General features: G+C 38.3%; 1 protein-coding gene across 1 annotated transcript in view; it reads right to left on the reverse strand.

Annotated features, from left to right (window-relative positions):
- Nxpe3 (neurexophilin and PC-esterase domain family member 3) overlaps positions 1–24900 on the reverse strand; it is a 54759-nt gene extending 29859 nt beyond the window's left edge. Inside the window, exons 1-4 of the mRNA XM_078044315.1 lie at positions 24406–24900; positions 21588–21664; positions 21269–21444; positions 17098–17385 (exon numbers count right to left, since the gene is read on the reverse strand). Coding sequence (XP_077900441.1) covers positions 17098–17190 — 93 coding nt within the window. The 5' untranslated portion in view covers positions 17191–17385; positions 21269–21444; positions 21588–21664; positions 24406–24900. The remainder of the gene's footprint in view (positions 1–17097; positions 17386–21268; positions 21445–21587; positions 21665–24405) is intronic.
- Positions 24901–25263: the final 363 nt, after the last annotated feature.

The raw sequence follows: 25263 nt of genomic DNA on the forward strand, positions 1-25263 counted from the left end.
AAATCAAACATAGAAATAAAACAAAATGACAAGAAATAATGTATACTTTTCTTACACTGAATGTAAAGGTCTCAATTATCTATTTAAAAGGCTGAATTAAAAACAAGACAAGCCTGGGCATACCTATGAGAGTCTGAGGCAGGAGGATCACGAGTTCAAAGCCAGCCTCAGCAAAGGGAAGGTACTTAGCAACTCAGTGAGACCCTGTCTCTAAATAAAATACAAAAAATAGGGCTGGTGGGCTGGGGTTTTAGCTCGGTGGTGGAACACTTGCCTTGCACATGTGAGGCACTAGGTTCGATCCTCAGCACCACAAAAAAGTAAATAAATAAAATAAAGGGAAAAAAATAGGGCTGGTGATGTGGCTCAATGGTTGAATGCCCCTGAGTTCAATCCCTGGTACCCCTCCCTCCCAAAAAAAATTAAGACACAATTATATTCTGCCTATAACAAACAAATCTTATTGGCAAAGACATCCACAAACAAACTGAGAGAACATAGAATAATCTATGCAAATACAGCAGGAATAGCTACTTTCAGATCCAACAATGAACCTTAAGCCAAAATTACTTAAAAGATACAAAAAAGGTCCCTGCATGTTGGTAAAGAAGCAACCCAATAAGATAAAACTACTGCAAATATGTATGCCCAAATGTTGGCACACCTAAATTCTACTCAACATGGAGGCTCAGATAGGCCCCAATATAATAACAATGGTTGCTTTCAATACACCTAATAGGTCATCCAGACAAAATCAACAAAGGTGATACAAAGTTAAAATATACAATAGATCAAATGGATTTAACAGACACCTACAGAATATTTCAACCAATACCTAAATATATGTTTTCAGATGCTCATGGAACTTTCTCCAAAATAGATCAGATTTTAGGCCCTGAAGCAAGACTTCAAAAATACAAAAAAGTTCAGATAATTCCTTGGATATTATTAGAAAATTCCTTGGAATGAAATTAGGAATCAAAAACAACAACAAAATTACAAAAACTAAAACATATAAAGACTGAATAATACAAACTTAATGTTGAGTGGATCACCAAAGAAATGAGGGGAGAAATGTAAAAATTCTTATAACCCAACAAGAATAGAAATACAACACACCCAGTAAATTTATGGCGCTGGAGAAGATAATGCTAAGTGAAGTTAGCCAATCCCCCCCAAAAAACAAATGCCAAATGTTTTGTCTGATATAAGGAGTCTGACTCATAGTGGGGTAAGGAGAGGAAGCATGGGAGGAATAGAGGAACACTAGATAGGGTAGAGGGGTGGGAGGGGAAGGGAGCGGGGCTGGGGTTTAGCAAGGATGGTGGAATGTGATGGACATCATCATCCAAAGTATATGTATAAAGACATGAATTGGTGTGAACATACTTTATATACAAACAGAGATATAAAAAAATGTGCTCCATATGTGTAATAAGAATTGTAATGCATTCCACTATCATGTATTTTAAAAACAATATCAATTAAAAATAAATAAATAAATATGGGAATGAAGAAAAAAATAAAAGAAAGAAAGGGAGGGAACAATACCAGAGTAATCCTATGAAGCCAGTATCAACATAAACACAAGAACACCTAAGGACATCTTAAGGTAAGAAAATTACAGACCAGTATATTTGATGGACATAGATGAAAAAATCCTTAATGAATTATTAGCCAATTGAATTAAAAACCGCTATGATCAATAAATGTAATTTAATTACATAATTACAACCAAGGACAAAAATCACATGATTATATAAATAGATAAAAAGTCTGTGACAAAATTCACCAGTCCTTCATGATAAAAAAAGAAAAAAACCCTGAAGAAACTTGGGACAAAAACAAATTGCTTCAACATCATAAATACTACTACATATATCAAACCCAAAGCTAACATTGTACTGAATGGGTAAAAACTGAAAGCATTTCTCCTAAAATCAGTTCAAGACAAGGATGTCCACTATCATCACTCAAACACAGTATAGTACTTGAAGTTTTAGCAACATGCAAGTATCAACAGCTCTTCTATATACCAATAATGAAGCCACTGAGAAAGAAATCAGGAAAACAATTCTATTCATAATAAAATACTTGTAAGAAATCTACTAAAAAAATACAAAACACTGATAAAAGAAATTGAAAAAGTCACCAGAAAATGAAAAAAATCTCCCATGTTCACAGAGAGAAAGAATTCATATTGTTAAAAGGTCCATATTACCAAAAGCAACCTACAGATTCCATGCAATCTCCATCAAAATACCAGTGACATACTTCTCGGAACTAGAAAAGGCAATTCTAAAATTAATATGCAAGAACAAAAGATTCAGAATAGCCAAAGAAGGAGTTGGGGTTGTGGTTCAGTGGTAGAGTGCTCGCCAAGCACATGCAAGACCCTGGGTTCGATCCTCAGCACCACATAAAAATAAATAATTTTAAAAAAAGTATTGTGTCCAACTACAACAAAGAAATAAATTTTTTTAAAAAAAGAATAGCCAAAGAAATCCCAAGCAAAAAGAACAATGCCAGAAGCATCAAATATGCAACTTCAAATTATATTACAAAGCCATAGTAACAAAAACAGCCTAGTACTGGCATAAAAACAGACACAAGAAACAATGGAAAAGAATAGAAGATACAGAGAATACCACACACAGCCAAAGTCATATGAGTCTTGACAAAGTTGCCAAAAACAGACAATGGAGGAATTCCAACATGGCGGCGGGCGCAGAGAGATCAAGTCTCTGACCTCTTCAGCTGTGCAGGCATAGGGAGTCGTAAACAGCCTAATTCTGTTTGCTCAGGATCATTAGGCAATGCTGAGCTGACGTGGATCTGGGACGAGCAGTCTGGGCCTCTCAGAACACACACTGAACCTGGATCGGCTGAATTCAAGCTCCCGTTCACCTGCTTCCCCCAGACAAACAGCTGTGACTCAGCACTAATCCATCCGGCTGAAACAACTGGTCAGCCCTTCTGATCCTACGGAGGTAAATGCCAACCGAGCCTTCATAGGTAGTGGCCAAAGGTTTGAAACGGGGCTTGGGAGAGACAGTAAGGACCCACCCGTTGCATTGGTCACCCGGCAAAGGGAAACGAACTGTCGCCATTTGCAAGAGATACCACCATGGCAGACAACTGACGTCATCAGACTGCGGCGGAGGAGATAACTTCATTGAAACTGGTGGCTACAGGTGTGTAATTCGCTAGCCTTCCCTCTCCACACATCGGGGAAACCTTAAGGGCCAATCCCAGCTCTCCTGTAAGGGCCTCTCCCAGCTCTCCCGTGAGCACGGTAGCCAGACCGAGGGAATTAGAGGTGGCGCGGGACTACCGCTCCCACCAGTGCTGACAGCTGAGGTCTCTTGCACCAGCTACCGGGGGTGTGGTTACCGGAGGGGCAGTAAAATTCGCTGAGGATTCTCAGCCCCAAGCTCTACAAACTTAGGGTCTGAGGGATTGGCAAACTGGAAGAGTGTGCCCAGTCATTCATGACAACAGGGCTCCCGGGAGCAGCAGACCTGGCGTGTACCCAGTATTGTGGTGAGCGGCACCCGTGAGAGGGGACTGGCTAGAGGAAAAGTGGGGAAGTGACTAGACACAAGAGGACGCCCTAGGCACCCAGGATTGGAGACTCGCCCAGTCTGGGAGGAGGAGCTGCTGCACACTGATTGGTTTCCGCGTATTGATAGGAGAAATTGGCCTGGTGGTCACAGCGCCACCTACTGGAAGAGAAGTTAATCAAACTCTAAGACTGCATTTATTAGTTTTTTTTTTTCTTTTTTTTTTTTTTTAATTTTGATTTCGGGTTTTCTTTCATTTTCATTTTTCTTTCTTGTTTTTTTAAATTTTTTTGCAATTTTTTTAAATTTTTTTTTCTTCCAATTTTAATTTTTTTTATTATTTAAAAATTTTTTTTTCTTTTTTTATTTCCTATTTTTTTTCTTCTTTTGTCTTTTCATTTCTTTTCAATTATCTTATCCCCCCATCCTTGAATTCTACCTGCTTACTCTCATTCTCTTTAGTGACTTTTTCCCTTCCCTTCTAATACCTTTCCTCCCAAGCATCAAATAAATTTATAGGAGTAAACAGTAACTCAGCAGTCAAACAGAACAAGAAGTAACATGAGCAGCTTCAAAAAGCAAGGAAGAAAAGGAGTACAAACAATGCAGGACAGCCTAAATATTCAGGAGGACCTAGAGTCATCAGAAAAATGGTCATATAAAGAACTCAAGGAACACCTTAGACAGATGGAATGGAACCTTAAAGAGGATACGAGACAGCAAATTCAAGCAGCGAAAGAACACATTGAGAATGCATTACACAAACAGATAAAAGAAGAAGTTAAGAACCTTTATCAGGAGATAGAGGAGATTATAAAAAAGAATCAAACCATAATCTTAGAAATGAAGGAAACTATAAACCAAATTAAAAACTCAATTGAGAGTATCACTAACAGAGTGGAGCAAGTAGAAGCCAGAACGTCAGATAATGAAGACAAAATATTTCATCTTGAAAAGAGTCTAGCCAACTCAGAAAGGCTAGTAAAAAATCACGAGAAAAACATCCAAGAGTTATGGGATAACATAAAAAAACCAAACTTATGAGTCATCGGGATAGAAGAAGGTACAGAGTTTCAAACCAAGGGAATGAGTAACCTGCTGAATGAAATAATTACAGAAAACTTTCCAGAAATAAAAAAGGAAACAGATATACGAATTGAAGATGCATACAGGACACCGAGCACACAAAATCACAGTAGACCAACGCCAAGACACATTGTTATGAAGATATCCAATATACAGAACAAAGAGAAAATATTAAAAGCTACAAGAGAAAGGAGACAGATTACATTCAGGGGTAAACCAATAAGGTTAACAACGGATTTTTCATCACAGACACTGAAAGCAAGAAGTTCATGGAACAATGTATTTCAAACACTGAAAGACAATGGATGCCAACCAAGAATTCTGTATCCAGCAAAATTAAGCTTCAGGTATGACAACGAAATAAAAATCTTTCATGATAAACAAAAGTTAAAAGAATTTGCAGCCAGAAAACCAGCATTGCAAAGCATTTTGAGCAAAACACTACACGAGGAAGAAATGAAAAACAATAACCAAAACCATCAGAGGGAAGTGCCTTGGTAAAGACAGAGGGCGAGGGGAAAAATAATCATGGAGAAACAAACTAAATTTTTTTTTTAAAAAAAAGGATAAATAATCAAACATGAATGGAAGTACAAACCATATATCAATAGTAACTCTGAATGTTAATGGCTTAAACTCTCCAATAAAGCGACATAGGCTGATATCATGGATTAAAAAAACAAATCCAACAATATGCTGCATCCAGGAGACACATCTGATTGGAAAAGACATACACAGGCTGAAGGTGAAAGGATGGGAAAAAATATACCATGCACACGGTCCTCATAAGCAAGCAGGGGTGGCCATCCTCATATCGAATAAAATCGACTTCAAGACTAAGTTAATCAAAAGGGATAAAGAAGGACATTATATACTGTTAAAAGGAACCATTCACCAACAAGACATAACAATTATCAATATTTATGCACCAAATAATGGCGCTGCGACATTCATAAAACAAATTCTCCTCAAGTTCAAGAATCAAATAGACCACAACACAATAATTATGGGTGACTTCAACACACCTCTCTCACCATTGGACAGATCCTCCAAACAAAAGTTGAATAAGGAAACTATAGAACTCAATACCACAATCAATAACCTAGACTTAACTGACATATATAGAATATATCAACCATCATCAAATGGATATACTTTTTTCTCAGCAGCACATGGATCCTTCTCAAAAATAGACCATATATTATGCCACAGGGCAACCCTCAGTAAATATAAATGGGTGGAGATAATACCATGCATTTTATCTGATCATAATGGAATGAAACTGGAAATCAATGATAAAAGAAGGAAGGAAAAATCCTACATCACATGGAAAATGAACAATATGTTACTGAATGATCAATGGGTTACAGAAGACATAAAGGAGGAGATCAAAAAATTCTTAGAGACAAATGAAAATATAGACACAACATATCGGAATCTATGGGACACAATGAAAGCAGTTTTAAGAGGAAAATTCATCACCTGGTGGTCATTCCTCAAAAAAAGAAAAAACCAACAAATAAATGAGCTCACACTTCATCTCAAAGCCCTAGAAAAGGAAGAGCAAAACAACAGCAAATGTAGCAGAAGGCAAGAAATAATTAAAATCAGAGCGGAAATTAATGAAATTGAAACAAAAGAAACTATTGAAAAATTAACAAAACTAAAAGTTGGTTCTTTGAAAAAATAAATAAGATCGACAGACCTTTAGCCATGCTAACAAAGAGAAGAAGAGAGAGAACTCAAATTACTAACATACGGGATGAAAAAGGCAATATCACAACAGATGCTACAGAAATACAGAAGACAATTAGAAATTATTTTGAAAACCTATATTCCAATAAAATAGAAGATAGTGAAGACATCGATAAATTTCTTAAGTCATATGATTTGCCCAGACTGAGTCAGGAGGATACACACAATTTGAACAGACTAATATCAATGGATGAAATTGAAGAAGCCATCAAAAGACTACCAACCAAGAAAAGCCCAGGACCGGATGGGTATACAGCGGAGTTTTACAAAATCTTTAAAGAAGAATTAATACCAATACTTTTCAAGTTATTTCAGGAAATAGAAAAAGAGGGAGCTCTTCCAAATTCATTCTATGAGGCCAACATCACCCTGATTCCGAAACCAGACAAAGAAACCTCAAAGAAAGAAAACTACAGACCAATATCTCTAATGAACCTAGATGCAAAAATCCTCAATAAAATTCTGGCGAATCTAATACAAAAACACATCAAAAAAATTGTGCACCATGATCAAGTAGGATTCATCCCTGGTATGCAAGGCTGGTTCAATATACGGAAATCAATAAATGTTATTCACCACATCAATAGACTTAAAGATAAAAACCATATGATCATCTCAATAGACACAGAGAAAGCATTCGACAAAGTACAGCATCCCTTTATGTTCAAAACACTTGAAAAACTAGGGATAACAGGAACGTACCTTGACATTGTAAAAGCTATCTATGCTAAGCCTCAGGCTAGCATCATTCTGAATGGACAAAAGTTGAAGGCATTCCCTCTAAAATCTGGAACAAGACAGGGATGCCCTCTATCACCACTTCTATTGAATATAGTTCTCGAAACACTGGCCAGAGCAATTAGACAGACGAAAGAAACTAAAGGCATAAAAATAGGAAAAGAAGAACTTAAATTATCACTATTTGCAGATGACATGATTCCATACTTAGAAGACCCAAAAGGGTCTACAAAGAAACTACTAGAACTAATAAATGAATTCAGCAAAGTGGCAGGATATAAAATCAACACGCATAAATCAAAGGCATTTCTGTATATCAGCGACAAAACTTCTGAAACGGAAATGAGGAAAAACACTCCATTCACATTATCCTCCAAAAAAATAAAATACTTGGGAATCAACCTAACAAAAGAGGTGAAAGATTTATACAATGAAAACTACAGAACCCTAAAAAGAGAAGTAGAAGAAGATCTTAGAAGATGGAAAAATATACCCTGTTCATGGATAGGCAGAACTAACATTATCAAAATGGCGATATTACCAAAAGTTCTCTATAGGTTTAATGCAATGCCAATCAAAATCCCAATGGCATTTCTTGTAGAAATAGATAAAGCAATCATGAAATTCATATGGAAAAATAAAAGACCCAGAATAGCAAAAGCAATTTTAAGCAGGAAGTGTGAATCAGGCGGTATAGCGATACCAGATTTCAAACTATATTACAGAGCAATAGTGACAAAAACAGCATGGTACTGGTACCAAAACAGGCGAGTGGACCAATGGTATAGAATAGAGGACACAGAGACTAATCCACAAAGTTACAACTATCTTATATTTGATAAAGGGGCTAAAAGCATGCAATGGAGGAAGGATAGCATCTTCAACAAATGGTGTTGGGAAAACTGGAAATCCATTTACAAAAAAATGAAACTGAATCCCTTCCTCTCGCCATGCACAAAAGTTAACTCTAAATGGATCAAGGAGCTTGATATCAAATCAGAGACTCTGCATCTGATAGAAGAAAAAGTTGGCTCCGATCTACATATTGTGGGGTCGGGCTCCAAATTCCTTAATAGGACACCCATAGCACAAGAGTTAATAACAAGAATCAACAAATGGGACTTACTTAAACTAAAAAGTTTTTTCTCAGCAAGAGAAACAATAAGAGAGGTAAATAGGGAGCCTACATCCTGGGAACAAATTTTTACTCCTCACACTTCAGATAGAGCCCTAATATCCAGAGTATACAAAGAACTCAAAAAATTAGACAATAAGATAACAAATAACCCAATCAACAAATGGGCCAAGGATCTGAACAGACACTTCTCAGAGCAGGACATACAATCAATCAACAAGTACATGAAAAAATGCTCACCATCTCTAGCAGTCAGAGAAATGCAAATCAAAACCACCCTAAGATACCATCTCACTCCAGTAAGATTGGCAGCCACTATGAAGTCAAACAACAACAAGTGCTGGCGAGGATGTGGAGAAAAGGGTACTCTTGTACATTGCTGGTGGGACTGCAAATTGGTGCGGCCAATTTGGAAAGCAGTTTGGAGATTCCTGGGAAAGCTGGGAATGGAACCACCATTTGACCCTGCTATTGCCCTTCTCGGACTATTCCCTGAAGACCTTAAAAGAGCATGCTACAGGGATGCTGCCATATCGATGTTCATAGCAGCACAATTCACAATAGCTAGACTGTAGAACCAACCCAGATGCCCTTCAATAGATGAATGGATAAAAAAAAATGTGGCATCTATACACAATGGAGTACTATGCAGCAATAAAAAATGACAAAATCATAGAATTTGCAGGGAAATGGATGGCACTAGAGCAGATTATGCTTAGTGAAGCTAGTCAATCCCTAAAAAACAAATACCAAATGTCTTCTTTGATATAATGAGAGCAACTATGAACAGAGCAAGGAGGAAGAGCAGGAAGAAAAGACTAACATTAAACAGAGTCATGAGATGGGAGGGAAAGGAAGAGTAAAGGGAAATTGCATGGAAATGAAGGGAGACCCTCATTGCTATACAAAATTACATATAAGAGGTTGTGAGGGGAATGGGAAAATAAACAAGGAGAGTAATGAATTACAGTAGATGGGGTAGAGAGAGAAGATGGGAGGGGAGAGGAGGGGGGATAGTAGGGGATAGGAAAGGTAGCAGAATACAACAATTACTAATTGGGCATTATGTAAAATTGTGGATGTGTAACCGACGTGATTCTTCAATCTGCATTTGGGGTAAAATTGGGAGTTCATAACCCACTTCAATTTAATGTATGAAATATGATATGTCAAGAGCTTTGTAATGTTGTGAACAACCAATAAAAAAAATAAAAAATTAAAAAAAAAAACAGACAATGGAGAAAAGACAGCCTCCTTAAGAAGTGGTATTGGGAAAACTAGTCATTCATATGTAGAAGAATGAAATCATACCTCTTTCTCTCACCCTGAACAAAAGTCAACTCAAAATGGATCATACACCTAAGTATAAGACCCCAAACTTGGCAACTATTAGAAGAAAAATAGATGAACCACTTCAACATATAGGCACAAGCAATGACTTCCTGAACAAACCCCTATAGCTAAGGAAATAAAAGATGGCAGCAAATTAAAGAGACTGAATGGGAGAAAATCTTCGCAGCTACTCTTCCAACACAGCATTAATACCCAGATTATATGAACTCAAAAAACTCAACACTAAAAAAATAAATAAATAAATAAATAAAAACAACCAAACCAATAAGTGGACAATTGACCTGAACAGACACTTCTCAAAAAAAGTACAAATAGCAAAAAAATATATTTTTAAAATTCAATATCTTTAGCCATAAGTAAAAAGACAAACAAAATTACACTGAACTCCCAACTCACTCCAGTTAGAATGGCAATTCTCAAGAAGACAAATAGCAATAAATGCTGGAAAAGATGGAGGGGGAAAAGCAGCTTTTCCGCACTATTGGAGAGAATGTAAATAATACTACAGCCATGATGGGATTCACCTGAAGGCTCCTCAAAAAAACTAAACCTAGAACTTCCATATAATACAGCTATATACTTTAGAGATACATGCAGAAAACTCATGTTTTCACAGCATAATTCAAAATAGCCAAGTTACAGAATCAGTTTAGGTGTCCATTAACAGAAGAATGGATAAAAGAAAATGTGAGAGAGATGTGCACCATGGGGTTTTATTCAGTCATAAAGAACAAAATTATTTCATGTTTGTATAAATATGTCAAAATAAACTCTACTATCATGTATAACTAAAAAGAACAAAAAAGAATAAAATTATGTCATTTGCAGAAAAATGTATGGAACTACAGATCATAATTTTCAGTGATAGAAGTCAAACTCAGAGAAAAAAGTATTATATTTTTTTTCTCATATGTGGAAGCTAGAGGGGAAAAAAAGGAACTCTATGATAGTAGAAGGTATCCATTAGGATAGGGAAAAAGGATCAAGGGGAAGTAGAAGGGGAGCATGGGGCAGGTATTAGGCAATTTTGTTTTGGGGTATGTACAAACATTCCATAATTAAACCTACCATTCTTATAATTAATATTCAATCAATAAAAAAGTGAAAACATTTGATAAAGAGAAAATCCTAAAAGCTTCCAGAAAGAAAAACAATGTTATCAATTTTTAAAAATTAGACCAGCATTAGACTTGTCTTCTACAACACTAGAAGACATAAAAACAAAGTTATCATGATTCTGAGGAAAAAGGACATTGCATACAGTCCAAATCTGAATTATAAAATACAAATACAATCATACATAAGGGCAAAATAAGGGCAGTTTCAGACATGTAAGATTATTTTCCATGTGTCTTTTCAGGACACATGATAGATTTAATCCAGTAAAATAGAAAAATCCAAGAACATAAAAGGCCTGAGTAGTAACATTTTACACTTACATGCATCTATTTTCATTTGAAGGATCTCATTAGAAGCCTCATTTTAAAGGAGTATTTGCTCATTTATACAGTGGCACAGGGAAAGTTAAACTGACTGAAAAATTCCCCTTACCAACTTATTATCTTTGAGGAAATATTCTAGTCCCATCAAAAGCCCTAATATGCAGTGCCGCAGTCTGGCTGGGCACAATTCAGGAGCCACTTGTCAAAAGAAACTAACTTTATTTTTAGAACCACACACACCAAACAAAACAGCTCCTCAGGAAAAAACCCTCAGAGCCCAACTGCCACCACCGGCTTACCACAAGCCTCTCCCACCCACACCAGCCTCTCCACCTCCCACAATCCTCCTGCTCTTGAGGCCGATTGGCTGGGTCGTGTGGGCGGAGCCAAAGAAGTCCCCCCAATGAGCAGCTCCATGGTCTGAAAGGGCAGGGAAACAGCCCAATGACATCACCGCAGATGAGCCAATCAGCTAGATGTTGCTGGGGCCGCTGTGAGCCAATCATCAGCCGGCAGCTGGAAGTTTGCTGGCAGCTGGAAGTTTGCTGGGGCCCCTTTGCCTGTGGCTCTCAACAATGCAGTATAATACATAACTAAAATATTAATAAATAAGACAAAAAGAAAGCTAAAAACTATGCTCAACGAGAGCTTATCAGAGTAATAAAAGACAGCAAGACTCCCTGCGATATTTTGTTAGATGCTGCTACATACACCTTCTTCTCATATTATGTGATGCTCCCAATTAAAATAAAGCCTGGGGCTGGGGTTGTGGCTCATAGGTAGAGCGTTTGCCTAGCATGCATGGGGCACTGGGTTCGATCCTCAGCACCACATAAAAATAAAATAAAGATATTGTGTACACCTATAACTAAAAAAAAATAAATATTTTTAAAAATAAATAAATAAATAAAATGAAGCCTGAATTTTTTTCAGAAAATGATCAGACACTCCAATCACAGAACCATCTGGTTCTGGAGAAACTATTGCTTTAATAAGAATTAACGTAGGCTTTGCATTCACAAAGGAGGACCTCACCAAAATCAGAAATATGCTATTGTCCAACAAGGTGTCAGTTATCACCTGTGCTATTGCCATTGCCCATGTAATGTCACTAGTCTGGGGCCATAAGATCTCTGTCTTAGCTTGGGCTGCTTCAGCAAAATACCAGAGAATAGGTGGTTTAAACAGACATTTATTTTCTCATAGTGCTAAAAAATGAAAGTCTAAAATAGGGATACAAGCATGGTCGAGTTCTGGTGAGGTTCTTCTTCCTGGATTGCAGACAGCCACTTTGTGTTCATACGTCTTTTCTTTATAAGGACATTAATTACCTCATAAGGGCTCCACCCTAACAATAAATTTTAAATCTAATTATCTACCAAAAGGACTCATCAAATTGAGGTTTATAGCTTCAACACATGAATTTGGCAGGGGACACAAATAATCTTCTTCTTTCAGGATTAAAACATTACCACTAAAATCTCCACAGATACCACTGAAATCCTGAGTGACAGACAGCTGATTTAAGAGTCTGTAGCCAGCAAAGCCACAAATCTCCCTCTTCTCCTTTGGTCTACAAAGGAGACAAGAACAATGGCAATATCTACAAATCCAAAGAGTTTGAACAGAAGAAACTACATTATCATTTCTTGGAGGGTGTGTACAGCTTTGCCAGTGTATGTGTACATACTGATTACCTATGACATCAGTACCCTACTCAATCATCAGTGGGTACAAGCGAGTCCTGGCTTTCTCTAAAGAGACTGATTACATCTTTCCATTGACTGAAAAGATCAAGATCATTTTGGCTGACCCATCCACACCTATGGCCACGAGCCTAAGGCCATCTACAGCACTGCCGCCTCCGATGCTGCTGCTGCTGCTACTACTAATAAATTTGCACCCCTCCAACTTGGTGCAAAGAAAGAGTTAAAGGGTTGAGAAAAGATATGGGATTTGTCCTCTCTGAGTAATGACCAAAAAGAAGCCAATTCAACCAGCTTCTCTTGTGAAACGAAAAATAAAGACTTCTCTCTTAGAAAAATAATGGCCAAATATTTACCAAATTTACCATAAACACAAACCCAAGAACTTCTGAACCTCAAGTAAAAGAAATATTAAAACTACACCAGGTTGGGGTTCAGCTCAGAGGTACAGCACTTGTGTAGTATGCATGAGGCCTTGGGTTTGATTCCCAACATCTTAAAAACAATACACCAAGGCAAGTCAATATTAAGTTGCTCAAAACAAGAGAGGAAAAAAATTGTAAAACACATGGAAAGACAAGAAATTACATAAAAAGAAACAAAGATAAGCCTCAACCCATCAAATAAAATCTCATATCACAAGGTGCTCTATAAATATATAAATATTATGTGTCAATTTTTAAAATAACAAAAAAATAGGAGAAATACCAGAAGCAACCACATGCTTAAAGAAAGAGAAAAGATCACTTGCTCCTCCTGAACTCTGGAATGACAGTTTTATGGTGAATTCTAGGAAACCAAGCCCTTAAATCATTTCCAGATGATGAGTCTCAGGTATGAGCATCACAGTATTAGCACCTGAAAATGATTTGATGTTTTCCTATGTACACCTACAGCATTTGTGTTTGGTGCCTTTTTAGCTTTCTAGGAAGATGGAGAACATTTTATAATTGCAAATCAGGAAACAGACTCAGGAGAATTAAGTGACTTTTACAAAGTCACACAGCCAACATGTTGCAGAAGCATAGCTATGACCTCAACTACACTACGCTGATACACCAGATTCTGCAAAATGCCTAAGTATCAGCCTGGTGTAGTGTTTCATGCCTGTAATCCCAGCAACCCAGGAGGGTGAGGCTGGAGGATCATAAATTTAAGGGCAGCCTCAGCAATTTAGCAAGACTGTGTCTCAAAATAAAAAATATCAGCTGGGCATGGTGGGGCACACTTGCACTTCCAGAGGCTTGGGAGGCTGATACAGGAGAAATGCGAGTTCAAAGCCAGCCTCAGCAAAAAAAAAAAAAAAAAAAAATGAAGAGCTAAGCAACTCAGTGAGACCCCTGTCTCTAAATAAAAATCCAAAATAGGGCTGGAGACGTGGCTCAGTGGTCAAGTGCCTCTGAGTTCAATCCTCATTACCCAAAAAAACAAATAAATAAATACATAAACAAATAAATAAATACATAAACAAATAAATAAAATTAAAAACATGGGGATGTAACTCAGTGGTAAAACTCCCAAAATCAATCCCCAATAACAAAGAAATGAAAATAAGAAAGAAAATATTAAGTATTGGCAAAGATGTGGAAGAACTGGAATACTTTGTTCAGTATTGGTAAGAATGAAAAATTTCACAGGTGCTGTGAAAAACTTTCTGGTGGTTTGTAATTAGGATTACTACCCAAAATTAGAATTACTGCTGGGCATTGTGGTATCTGCCTGTAAATCCCAGCTACTTGGGAGACTAAAGAAGGAGAATCACAAGGACAACTTGGCATGACCCTGTATCAAAATAAAAAATAAAATAAGCTGGGGCTGTAGCTCAGTAGTACAGCATTTGTCTGGCATGTACAAGGTCCTGGGTTTAATCCCCAGTAGTGCAGGGGAAAAAATTAGAATTATCACAATTCAGCACTGTCTACATGTTAGTAACCACTCTCTAACTTGTACTCAACTAGGGTCATTTTGACCCCCTTCCCTTCTGCTTGCTTGCCGCTATGCCAACCTGGAAAGTCCTATGCAAAGTACCAATGTACCCATTACATTGTCTCATTAACTTTCCAGTTCAGCTTCTATATCTGCTTGCTTGTAGCTACATCAACCCAGATGTGTTCTTTGCAGTTTTTGCCTTTAAATATCCTAAAATGCTCAGGCTCGGGGCTGTTTTCTGCAGAGATAACTTGGTCCTATAGGAAGCGGTCCTGGCAGGTCAAAATAAAGACCCTTCAATTTGGACAAAACTGAGACTTAATGTATTTTCTGAGCAACCTGCCCCACAATAGTTGTACATGTGAGCTGTACTGTATAATGAAAATGGTTAAAACGGCAAATTCTATGTTATGTATATTTTCCTCAAGACAGGAATTTCTTAAATATCTAGATATATCATTGACAGCTTCCAGGTAGAAGATACTATCAACATTGAATTGGCACTGCCTTACCTGCAGCAAAACATGCAAGAACAGTTTAAGCAAAGAAAAGGAAATGACCTAGGTTTTATGCTTTTTTTTTTTTCTAAAGGAAATCTTTAACAGAATCACTTCGCAATTTTCAAAATACCAACAAATTTTATTAATGGCCCACAGGGGGGGAAACAAACAAACAAACAAAAAGGGACTCTACAGGCCCATTTCATAATAAGATTAGGTTTTCTGCTGAAAAAACACAAAGTGAATTCCAGCCAGAGAAATGAAAAAGCCTGTGTGTTAGCTTTTAAAGCATCTTGTGCTAATAAAACCCAATAAGAAAAAAACAAAAGCTATAATTGAATCAGAATTAGCACCACTAACAAAATAAAAAGGGAAGCATCCTTTTTACTACTCCATAAATTTTGGTGATATATGAGTTCATATATCAATATTACCAAGTAACTTCTTCATAAAGCACTTGTGAGGGTTCAGTAAGACATGCTCCCTGCTCTTCAGTGTCATATAATACCCTTCAAAACAAACTCTTCAACTCCCTACCCTTGCATACTACTTCAGGTTTTTGCCAGGAATCACTAAAAGATTCTTTTTTTTTTGGTATCAAAAATTGAACTCAGGGTGGGGATGTGGCTCAAGCGGTAGCGCGCTCCCCTGACTATGCGTGAGGCCTGGGTTCGATCCTCACCACGACCTGCATCTGCAGAAAAACACTCTTTCTCTTTGGTTGGGGATGTGGCTCAAGCGGTAGCGCGCTCGCCTGGCATGTGTGCGGTCCGGGTTCGATCCTCAGCACCACATACAAAGAAAGATGTTGTGTCTGCCGAAAACTAAAAAATAAATATTAAAAAAAAAAAATTGAACTCAGGGGCACTTTTTGTATATTATTTAGAGACAGGGTCCCACTGAGTTGCTTAGGGCCTTGCTAAGTTGCAGAGGCTGGCTTTGAACTTGTGGTCCTCCTGCCTCAGCCTCCTGAGCTCTGGGACTACAGGTGTGCACCACCACATCTAGCTTAAGATAGCAACCTTTTTCTTCCTCTCCTAAAGCTACCTTGGAATTCCTCTTTTATAGCACTTTTCACAATCTCTAATTAACATTACTACTATACCATGTGAGTAAGATTACTACTTATTATTACAAAGTAAGCATCCCTAGTCTAAAAATCTGAATCTGAAATGCCCAAAATCCAAAACATTTATTTATTTATTTATTTATTCATTTATTTTAATTTTTTTAGTTGTACTTGGATTCAATACCTTTATTTATTTTTATGTGGTGCTGAGAATTGAACCCAGTGCCTTATATGGGCTAGGCAAGTGCTCTCTACCACTGTGTTACAAAACAGTTTTATTTATTGATTGATTTATTTATTTTGGTGGTGCTGGGATAAAACTTAGGACCTTGTGCATAAGAGGCAAGCACTCTATTAACTGAGCTATATCCCCAGCCTCCCCCAAAACATTTTTAATGATTAAGTTCTGAATATTTCTGATTCCATATTTTCAGATTAGGGACACTCAACCAATAGTTACGCAAAATTGAAAAAACTCAGAGCTAAATAAAGCTCTTTTTGTCATAAAATAAAACAAAAACCTCCAAAATTTGAAATTTTTCTGGTCCCAAACATTTTAGACAAGGGATACTCACCCCATATTATTTTCTCCCATGCACAATCAGAATGTGAACTCCATAAGTAATGAAATCATCTCTGTATTCTTCACTGCTGCACCCTCAGTGACTATCACAGTATATGACCACAAGAGGCACTCAAATACTTAATGAATAAATGAAAGGAAGAATTATAACTTGGGATAAGTTTCCTGATGACAGTACTGCCTCAGGCTAGTTAATCCTTAGTCCCCAGATCTGGCTACTTTAGTTGTGGGTACTTACCTCTACCTCAGTAACAATGATGACCAGCACCACCACCATCAGCACTGCAAGCAGACAGCAAAAAATCCGCAGTTTAAAAAAATTGGTCCACATTGTCTGGCTGTGTCCTGATCACCCATGGCCGACATCATAATACCTTCACTCCTCAAAACTCATGTCTTTGTTTTTCTGAGCTGCAAATGAGCTCTCAGTGTAATTTGCTTCTATCCTGTTAGTAGCCTTAAGAGCTCTTTGTGTAGAGGAGAGACTGCAGATGATTCAAGAAGCACATTTTTCTTCAACAAACTCCTTAAAATAGAAGAAATAAAGAATACATCACCAATTGCAATATCCTGGAGTGGAGTAAAAGAAAAAACAGATTTCCTTTTCCTGAACCTTATCTAAGGCCCAAAGTCACAAGAAGAGAGCAAAGAGCCGGAAAACACTAATATTCCAATTACCTCCTCCCCCCCCCCCCCGTTTCCTATCCCAACTCTAGGCTGTACCTTTGCCCTACTACCTTTTTAGGTTTTAACTTTTAAGAGAGCAAAAATGAATGTATTCAAACTCAGAAACTGCAAAATAAAAATTTTTAAATTTAAATTTTATAATTGTTAAATATGTGTTATGGGCCAGGCTATATGGGCAATGACCAAACAGACTTCATTTTACCCTGAGACTCCATATCATGTAAGAAATGCTTCTTCCATGGGAAAGTCCCATCTCTGTACCCATTAACAGTTACCTAGCATAAAACGCTCGGAAATACAATGTATCAATTCTTATACAATGTAAAATTGTTCTCTTTGCTTTCCATTTTTCTTGGGCAGTACCTTGTCAGAGATTGTCTACATGTTAGTAACCATTCTCTAACTTGTACTCAACTAGGGTCATTTTGACCCCCTTCCCTTCTGCTTGCTTGCTGCTATACCAACCTGGAAAGTCCCGTGGGAAGTACCAATGTACCCACTGCATTGTCTCACTAACTGCCCAATTCAGCTTCTGTACCTGCTTGCTTGCAGTTACGTTAACCCAGGTGTGATTTTTGCCTTTAAATATCCTAAAGTGCTCAGGCTTGGGGCTGTTCCTTGCAGAGGCATTTATGGGTCCTATAAAGAGCAGTCACCAGCTAGCCAGCTAAATAAAGACTCTTCGATTTGGACAAAACTGGGACTTGGTGTGCTTTCTGAGTGACCTGCCCCACAACACACGGAGATGTAAGTAAATAAAATCATTTCCCTTCCCTTATAGCTTAAGTTATAAAATATTATCATATAAATTATATCTAAAGGGTATTAAGAGAAAACCCTGTGTTGTTTTAAGGAACTCTGAGATATTATACAAACCACTCTGATAGTCTTCTCTGGAAAACAAGGAGGCCTACCCACTGAAGGGTAGGAGACATAAAATATCCAGCTTCCCCCACCTTAAATGTGGTCCTTGTTCTCCCTCAGCTAAGAAACAAAGTACAGGAAGAAAGATACCTGTCCTGAAGAAGTGGAGGAGCACATTAAGCTGGAGGAGTGGGCAACAAGATCCCCCATTTTCTATCATACCTGTTACAGGCAGAGGACTTCACAGGCAGCTATTCCTAACAGTTTTCCACGTAACAAATTCAAAATACTTTCTCCAGTTGTTATTTGATGCAGGTAAACAGAGATGATACTGGTATTTTGCTGCTAGAGAGGCTTTCCGTGGAGGGCAGTGTTGAGGTAAGGTGAAAAAGGTGCATAATCATACTGCAGAGTATCTCAGAATAGATCAACTGCATCAACATCCCCCTCTGCTTTATGCTAGACCTGGCAGGTATTCTATTCTCTCATTTATCTACTCCACCTGTCTGAACCATTCCCATCCCACAAGGACCATTGTCAAGCCTTCCACAACCCAGCTTCAGAAAGGAGACAAGACTGACAACATGCTCTCTAACCTCACAATTCCCATAGTGCTTATTTTCACTTCTCAGCTGATCTCTACTAGTATGTATTTCTTGTCTCTCTAACAAGACTATCCTAATTATGACTATATTTTTTAAAAAATAACAGTAACTATATTTCAGAGAAAAAGCAACTTAATGATAATGCATCATACTTTTTCAATTTCCTCTTAGAACTTAATTCTTTACATGGTATACAATGATTCAAAAGACTACATTAACAAATAATTATAGTGGTCTACTCCATAATTGCACTGTACTGTCAGAAATTCCCCTTGAAGAGTTTATACTCATATCCTTCACTCTGGAAAATAAGGAATGCCATCCCTCTATATGGCATAGGAGGCAGGAAGCAGAAAACTCCTTTTCCCCCAGCTAAGTAGAAAATATGGAGGACATCTGCCTTGAAGGTGTGGGCAACTGTCTTCTTAAAGATAAGGTAGCTCCCTTTTCAGAGGAATAAAGGCTGGGAGTGCAGCTCAGTGTTAGGGTGCTTGCCTAGTATGCACAAGGCCTCAGGTTCAATACCCAGTACCGCAAAAAAAGGCAGGGGGGAATAAAAGAAAGAAATCTATCACTCCTGTATATCTCCACCAAATGCAGGGACTATGAAAGACTTCACCTAATATTTCATGTCCCCTGACACCATCCCTCTCTAATACCAAGACACTCATCCACCCTGAAGTGCCTATAAATTTCATAGCACAATTCTATGAAACAGAGGAAAAATCTCTCATCAAGACCCAAACTTTTCTGCTACAGAAATTCTCTCTCAGAGTCAGCCATAAAAATCATAGGATTCCCTAATGGACAGAGTGGGAGAACAAAGATGACAATCCATAGGAATTTAGCTGCACATGGGCAGGCATGGTCTATGAATCCTGTGGATGCCAGTCATTCGGAGAATATTAAAGTGCTTCAGAAAGTCAGCAGCAGCACAGGATGATCAGTGATGCAGAAGGACAGCAAGGGGAGCAGACTCCAAAGCTAAAAGAACTTCAGGGCTTCAGGCAGCAATATAAGAAGCCCTCATGGCTAGAGATTTCTGCTGACATTAATCATGAAGGGTCATGCCAGGAAAAGACCTGACTTCCTGCTATAAGTAAGTAGAGCACTGATATTTCAGAGACTCCTTTGTTCAACTAAGTAGATATTGTTTGAGGCACACTAGATAGATCTCTCTTTGAAAGACATACTAAAATGTTCTCAGGAGTCACCTCTGGGCAGTTTTTGTTTTCTCCTTTATCTATCTGTCTTAAATTTCCACTAAGAAATAAAAATCTAAAACATAAAGAATAAAGCTGAGGGGCTGGGGATGTGGCTCAAGCAGTAGCACGCTTGCCTGGCATGAGTGCATCCCGGGTTTGATCTTCAGCACCACATACAAAAACAAAGATGTTGTGTCCGCCAAGAACTAAAAATTAAATATTAAAATTCATTCTCTCTCTCTCTCTCTCTCTTAAAAAAAAAAGAGTAAAGCTGATTTCTAAGAATAAAAATTAAAGGCCAGGTGGGGTAGTGCATGCCTGTAATCCCAGTGGCTTGGGACACTGACGCATGAGGATTCCAAGTTCAAAGCAACGAAGTCTTAGCAACTTAGTGAGGCCCCCAGCAACTTAGTGAGAACCTGTCTCAAAACAAAAAATTTGAAAAAAGGGATATGGTTTATTGGTTAAGCACCCCTGCACTCAATCTCTAGTACAAAAAAAAAATTAAAGCTATAAAAAAAAAGAAAGCATTAAACCATATTTGGAAAAATAATTCAATTTTAAATGAAAGATTTATTTGGGAGGGGGAACCAGAGATTGAACCCAGGGGTACTTAACCACTGAACCACATTGGCAGCCCTTTATTTATTCATTCATTCATTTATTTACTTATTTTTGAGACAGAGTCTCAACAAGTTGCTTAGGGCCTCACTAAATTATAAATTGATGAGTTTAGCTTTGAACTTGTGATCCTCCTGCCTCAGCCTCCTGAGTCGCTGGGATTATAGGTGTGTGCCACCATGCCTAGCTTAAATGAAAGATTTCTAAGAAAAAGAGAAAGCTGGTAACAGGTTTCAGCTGTTTTCCTTCAAATACAAAACACAGACACGATCACAAGACAGCTATTTTGCAAAGTGAACAAAAAACTATCAATCAATACCTCAATCACTTTGGAATCAAGTCAGAACAATAGTACCGGATGGGAAAAAAACGCAATAAAAAGTTAAGATCAACCAAAAAATAAAATTTATAATTCACTGTAATTTACCTTTTTTGGAAATTTCCCAAGAGACATGCATTGGAACTATGAAAATAGAATTTATTTCGAATTCCTTCCAGCGTGAAATCCTGAACCCAGGCAATTGTAAGCAGCAGTCCTTATTCTTTTCTTGCCATATTTGAAGCATACATTGATGTTTTTTCATTTTTATATCATTCTTCCTACTGCAACAGAAATAAGCACATGATATAAAGGTTAAAGATATTGAAAATAAGATAAAGGAAAACATGTTAGCAATTAAGACTACAATATTATAGGCAGAAAGATATGCATAGATTTAAATACAATGTAGTGACTTGGTACATACCTGCAATTTCAGTGACTCAGAAGGTTGAGGCAGGAGGATTCCAAGTTCAAGGTCAGATTTAGCAACTTAGGTACATACTGATGTGAAATAAAAAAAGGAATAGAGATGAGGCTCAGTAGTAAAACGCCTTTGGGTTCAATCCCCAGTACCAAAAAAAGAAAAAAAAAAAAAGTATGATGTAGTGGGAAGAGTAGTGAGAACATTTCTTTTTTTTTTCCTACTAATAAAAAACAGAACTCACTGTTAACCAGTTAACTTTAACCTTGAAAATCACTCTAAGAACTTAGCTGAAGGTCAAAACTTCAAGTAGCAGCATAACTGAAAAAATATAAACCAAAGATAAAAACTCCAAATATTATTTTTCTTAAAGACTACATAATTATGTAGTTCAACAATCTATTTTCCCACTATAGAAAACAACAGGTATTTGTATAAATTTTTAAATAAAAGTTGTAATTCAAGGAATCTAAACTTGAGCAGTCTTGTTTTCAAATCTTTGTATAATGTTAGAACTCTACTTATTCATGCTTTATTTTTATGTGCAAAGGACAAGCAAAAACCAAAATATAGTCAGGCATGGTGGCACATACCTATAATTCCAGCAACTAGGGAGGTTGAGGCAGGAGGATCACAAATTCAAGGCCCGTCTAGGCAATTTAGTGAGACCCTTCTCAAAATAAAAATAAACAAAACTGAAAATATAGTACAGGGATACAGTGCCCTTGGGTTCAATCCGTAGTATTGGGGAAAAAAAATAAAAAAGCAAAATGTAGAATCTATCTTGCAGGTAGAACCCAGTATTTATTGGGATGATTCTGCCAAATTCTGATTAAGACTGTTTCGAAGTCTAAGACATATATTAAGCAATCTTTCTTTAGTATTTGTAGTAACAGCCATAGAATGACTTTCTATCCCAATTTCACAAGAGAATTACCAGTGGTTGCTCACATTACTAGGAATAATAAATGTCAATGACATAAATGAAATACCTGAGTTAACTACTAAACAAAGAAAATTTGACAAGAACACCACCCTCTGGAGAGGTCACAAAGACAATATATTACTAGACAATTGCACCTCTCAAGTCTCTAAAATGGTCCCTATCCTAAATATTCTGACCTATTATCCACATAAATGTAATTCACTAGTTAGAGCAAGTACCCGGAATTTTAATTCAGAATGTATTCTCCCCTACTTATGAGACACAAGCAGAGGTTTACATGGAATATAACCAAATATAAATGGTTATATTTCAAATTTCCTAAAGAGCAGATGTATTTCATCTAGAAAGAATGGAGACCTATCGAGGACCATGATATTGATTAGTCAATCAGAGAGTTTTAATTTTCAATAAAGATTAAGCAAGGGAATTTTGGATTGTGCAGAGGGGAGTGATGGGAGGGGAAGGGATCTGGGGATGGGAAGGCAGTGGAATGAGATGGACAGTATTACCCTATATACATGCATGATTACTCTTTCAGTATGACTCTACACCATCCTCAGCCAGAAGAAGTTGTGCTCCATTTGTGTATAATGGGTCAAAATGCATTCTACTGTCATTTTTTAAAAATTTAGAAAAATTAAGGAAGGAGGGTAATGTGTAGAATTTGTTTCCACAGATTCCACTTCTTTCATGTACCTTCCTCCCCACCTCATATGCCCAGTGTTGATGTATCCACAGAGATTATGTGGCAGGTAGAGAAGTAATCAAATTAAATAAGTCTCATAGTAATAAGTGCTATAAGAAAAAACTAGGGCATTTGGTAAGTCATGGGCCTCAACCCTGCATGCACATTAATAATTATTATGGAAGCTTTTTAAAACACCAATGCCTGTGTCCCACTCACCCAATTACATCAGATTCTGTAGGAGTAGTTAAGAAACATTAAAAAAAAAAAAAAGGTACCCTGATGATTATAATGTACAGTCAATTAGGGGAACCACTAGTATAGGTTGGATCAGTTGGTAAGGGATGGCCTTTCTGAAATGAAATTTGAATTGTAACTTATCTTGCCCTCTCAAGACACTCGGATTCCCGGGCAATGAAGGTAGCAATCCCTATTTTAGTGATCTATCCCTTCTTTTCATTTCTCCATAACAAATAACAATACTTTATCAGCCCCAGAGAGAGACAGTAAGGAAAAGAGACATTGATAAGGTGTAATAAACACAGTCAAAGGGAAACAGAACCCAAATACTATGGAGCAATAGTATGTGCTTCCTCCACCAAGCAGAATTAGACAATTATCAGGACGTAGGAGTCCTGCCAGATTCAAACACACCCTCATGTTCCAAATGATAATTAAAGGCAGTGAGGAGGGGTAAGGCCCACTAGAGCAGTGTAATTCCTTATCTTTGGGCAATGTGGCAGCCCAAAGATAATCCCCCTTTAACATAATGAAAAGCAAGGAAAATTTCACAATTTCATAAAACGTTGCATAATCCTTCCAGAGAACCGTCTTCACTACCCCTGACCTTGGGTCAAGCAGAGATGGGCCATAGGCCAGGGTCTCCACATTATCCTTGAGAAGTCACACTCCACATTTGACCCAAATCTGATGTCCCAAAACTGCAGCTCAGTAATGTGAGAGCAGTCCACTGTGTGACAGCACCACTGGCCAAGAGGCAGCTGGCTGGTACTCAGAGCAGCGATGAGACTGGAGATACGGGCTGACCTGGCGGCATCGCCTAGCACGCCGCATCGGGGAGGGGTCGGGAGAGAGGGTCTGAGCTGCGTTTTCCAGGTCAGGACACCGCGCTGCCACAAGAAAGACCGCTGAAGATGGGGCTACTCATGCCCCATCCCGCCCCTCCTTACCGTGGTCCGGTTCCTGTGGTGCGAGGCTGCGGCAGCCCGGGGCTCCAAAGCTGCCTTCCCCTTCGGCCCGGGCCTCAACTTCCTGGCCCCAGCGCTCTCCGCCAGGACCCCCAAGACTGCACTTCCTCTGCACCGGGCCAGGGACTGCGGAGCCAGAGAGCGCGGAGGGAAGGGCTCCGTAGCCCAGAAGTGCTCCTGAGAAGCCAAGCGCGCGGGTCGCTCCGAAAGCTGGGACCTCGCACATAGTCCGCAGCCCTGCACTCACCTCTGGGTTCCACCGCACCCCATTTGCTCCCCAGGGGCGGGTTCCTGACACTGGGGTTTGCTCGGCAGCGCCAGGCCGTTCGCCCCCTGCTTCCTGACCCAGCAACGTCTCCTCACCCCCGACCCCCGGCTTCTATTGGTCGAATTCCTCCGTGGGAGGGCCTAGGATGTTGATTGACATCCAAGCGTTCGGAGCCCAGAGCCTTGAGGCGAGGACGCAGAGTTGGGGCTCTTTTACCTCTGAGCCACTAGGCTCCAGCGCACTAGGTGACCCTGCAGCTTTTGGTCTCCTGCCAGCGGTGGGTCTAACCCCTTTGGCAACCCAATTCCTTTTTTTTTTTTTTTTTTGCATTTTATTCTAATTTGTTATACATGACAGCAGAATGCATTTCAATTTATAATACACATACAGAGCACAATTTTTCATGTCTTTGGTTTTTCACAAAGTAGAGTCACACCATTTGTGTCTTCTTACATGTACCTAAGGTAATGATGTTCATTTAATTCCACCGGTTTTCCTATCCTCATGCCATCTCCCTTCCTCTCCCTCCCCTTTGCCTTATCTAAAGTTCGTCCGTTTTTTTCCATGCTCCC

This window comes from Ictidomys tridecemlineatus, chromosome 3 (assembly GCF_052094955.1).
Source record: "Ictidomys tridecemlineatus isolate mIctTri1 chromosome 3, mIctTri1.hap1, whole genome shotgun sequence".
In the NCBI taxonomy this organism is placed as follows: domain Eukaryota; kingdom Metazoa; phylum Chordata; class Mammalia; order Rodentia; family Sciuridae; genus Ictidomys; species Ictidomys tridecemlineatus.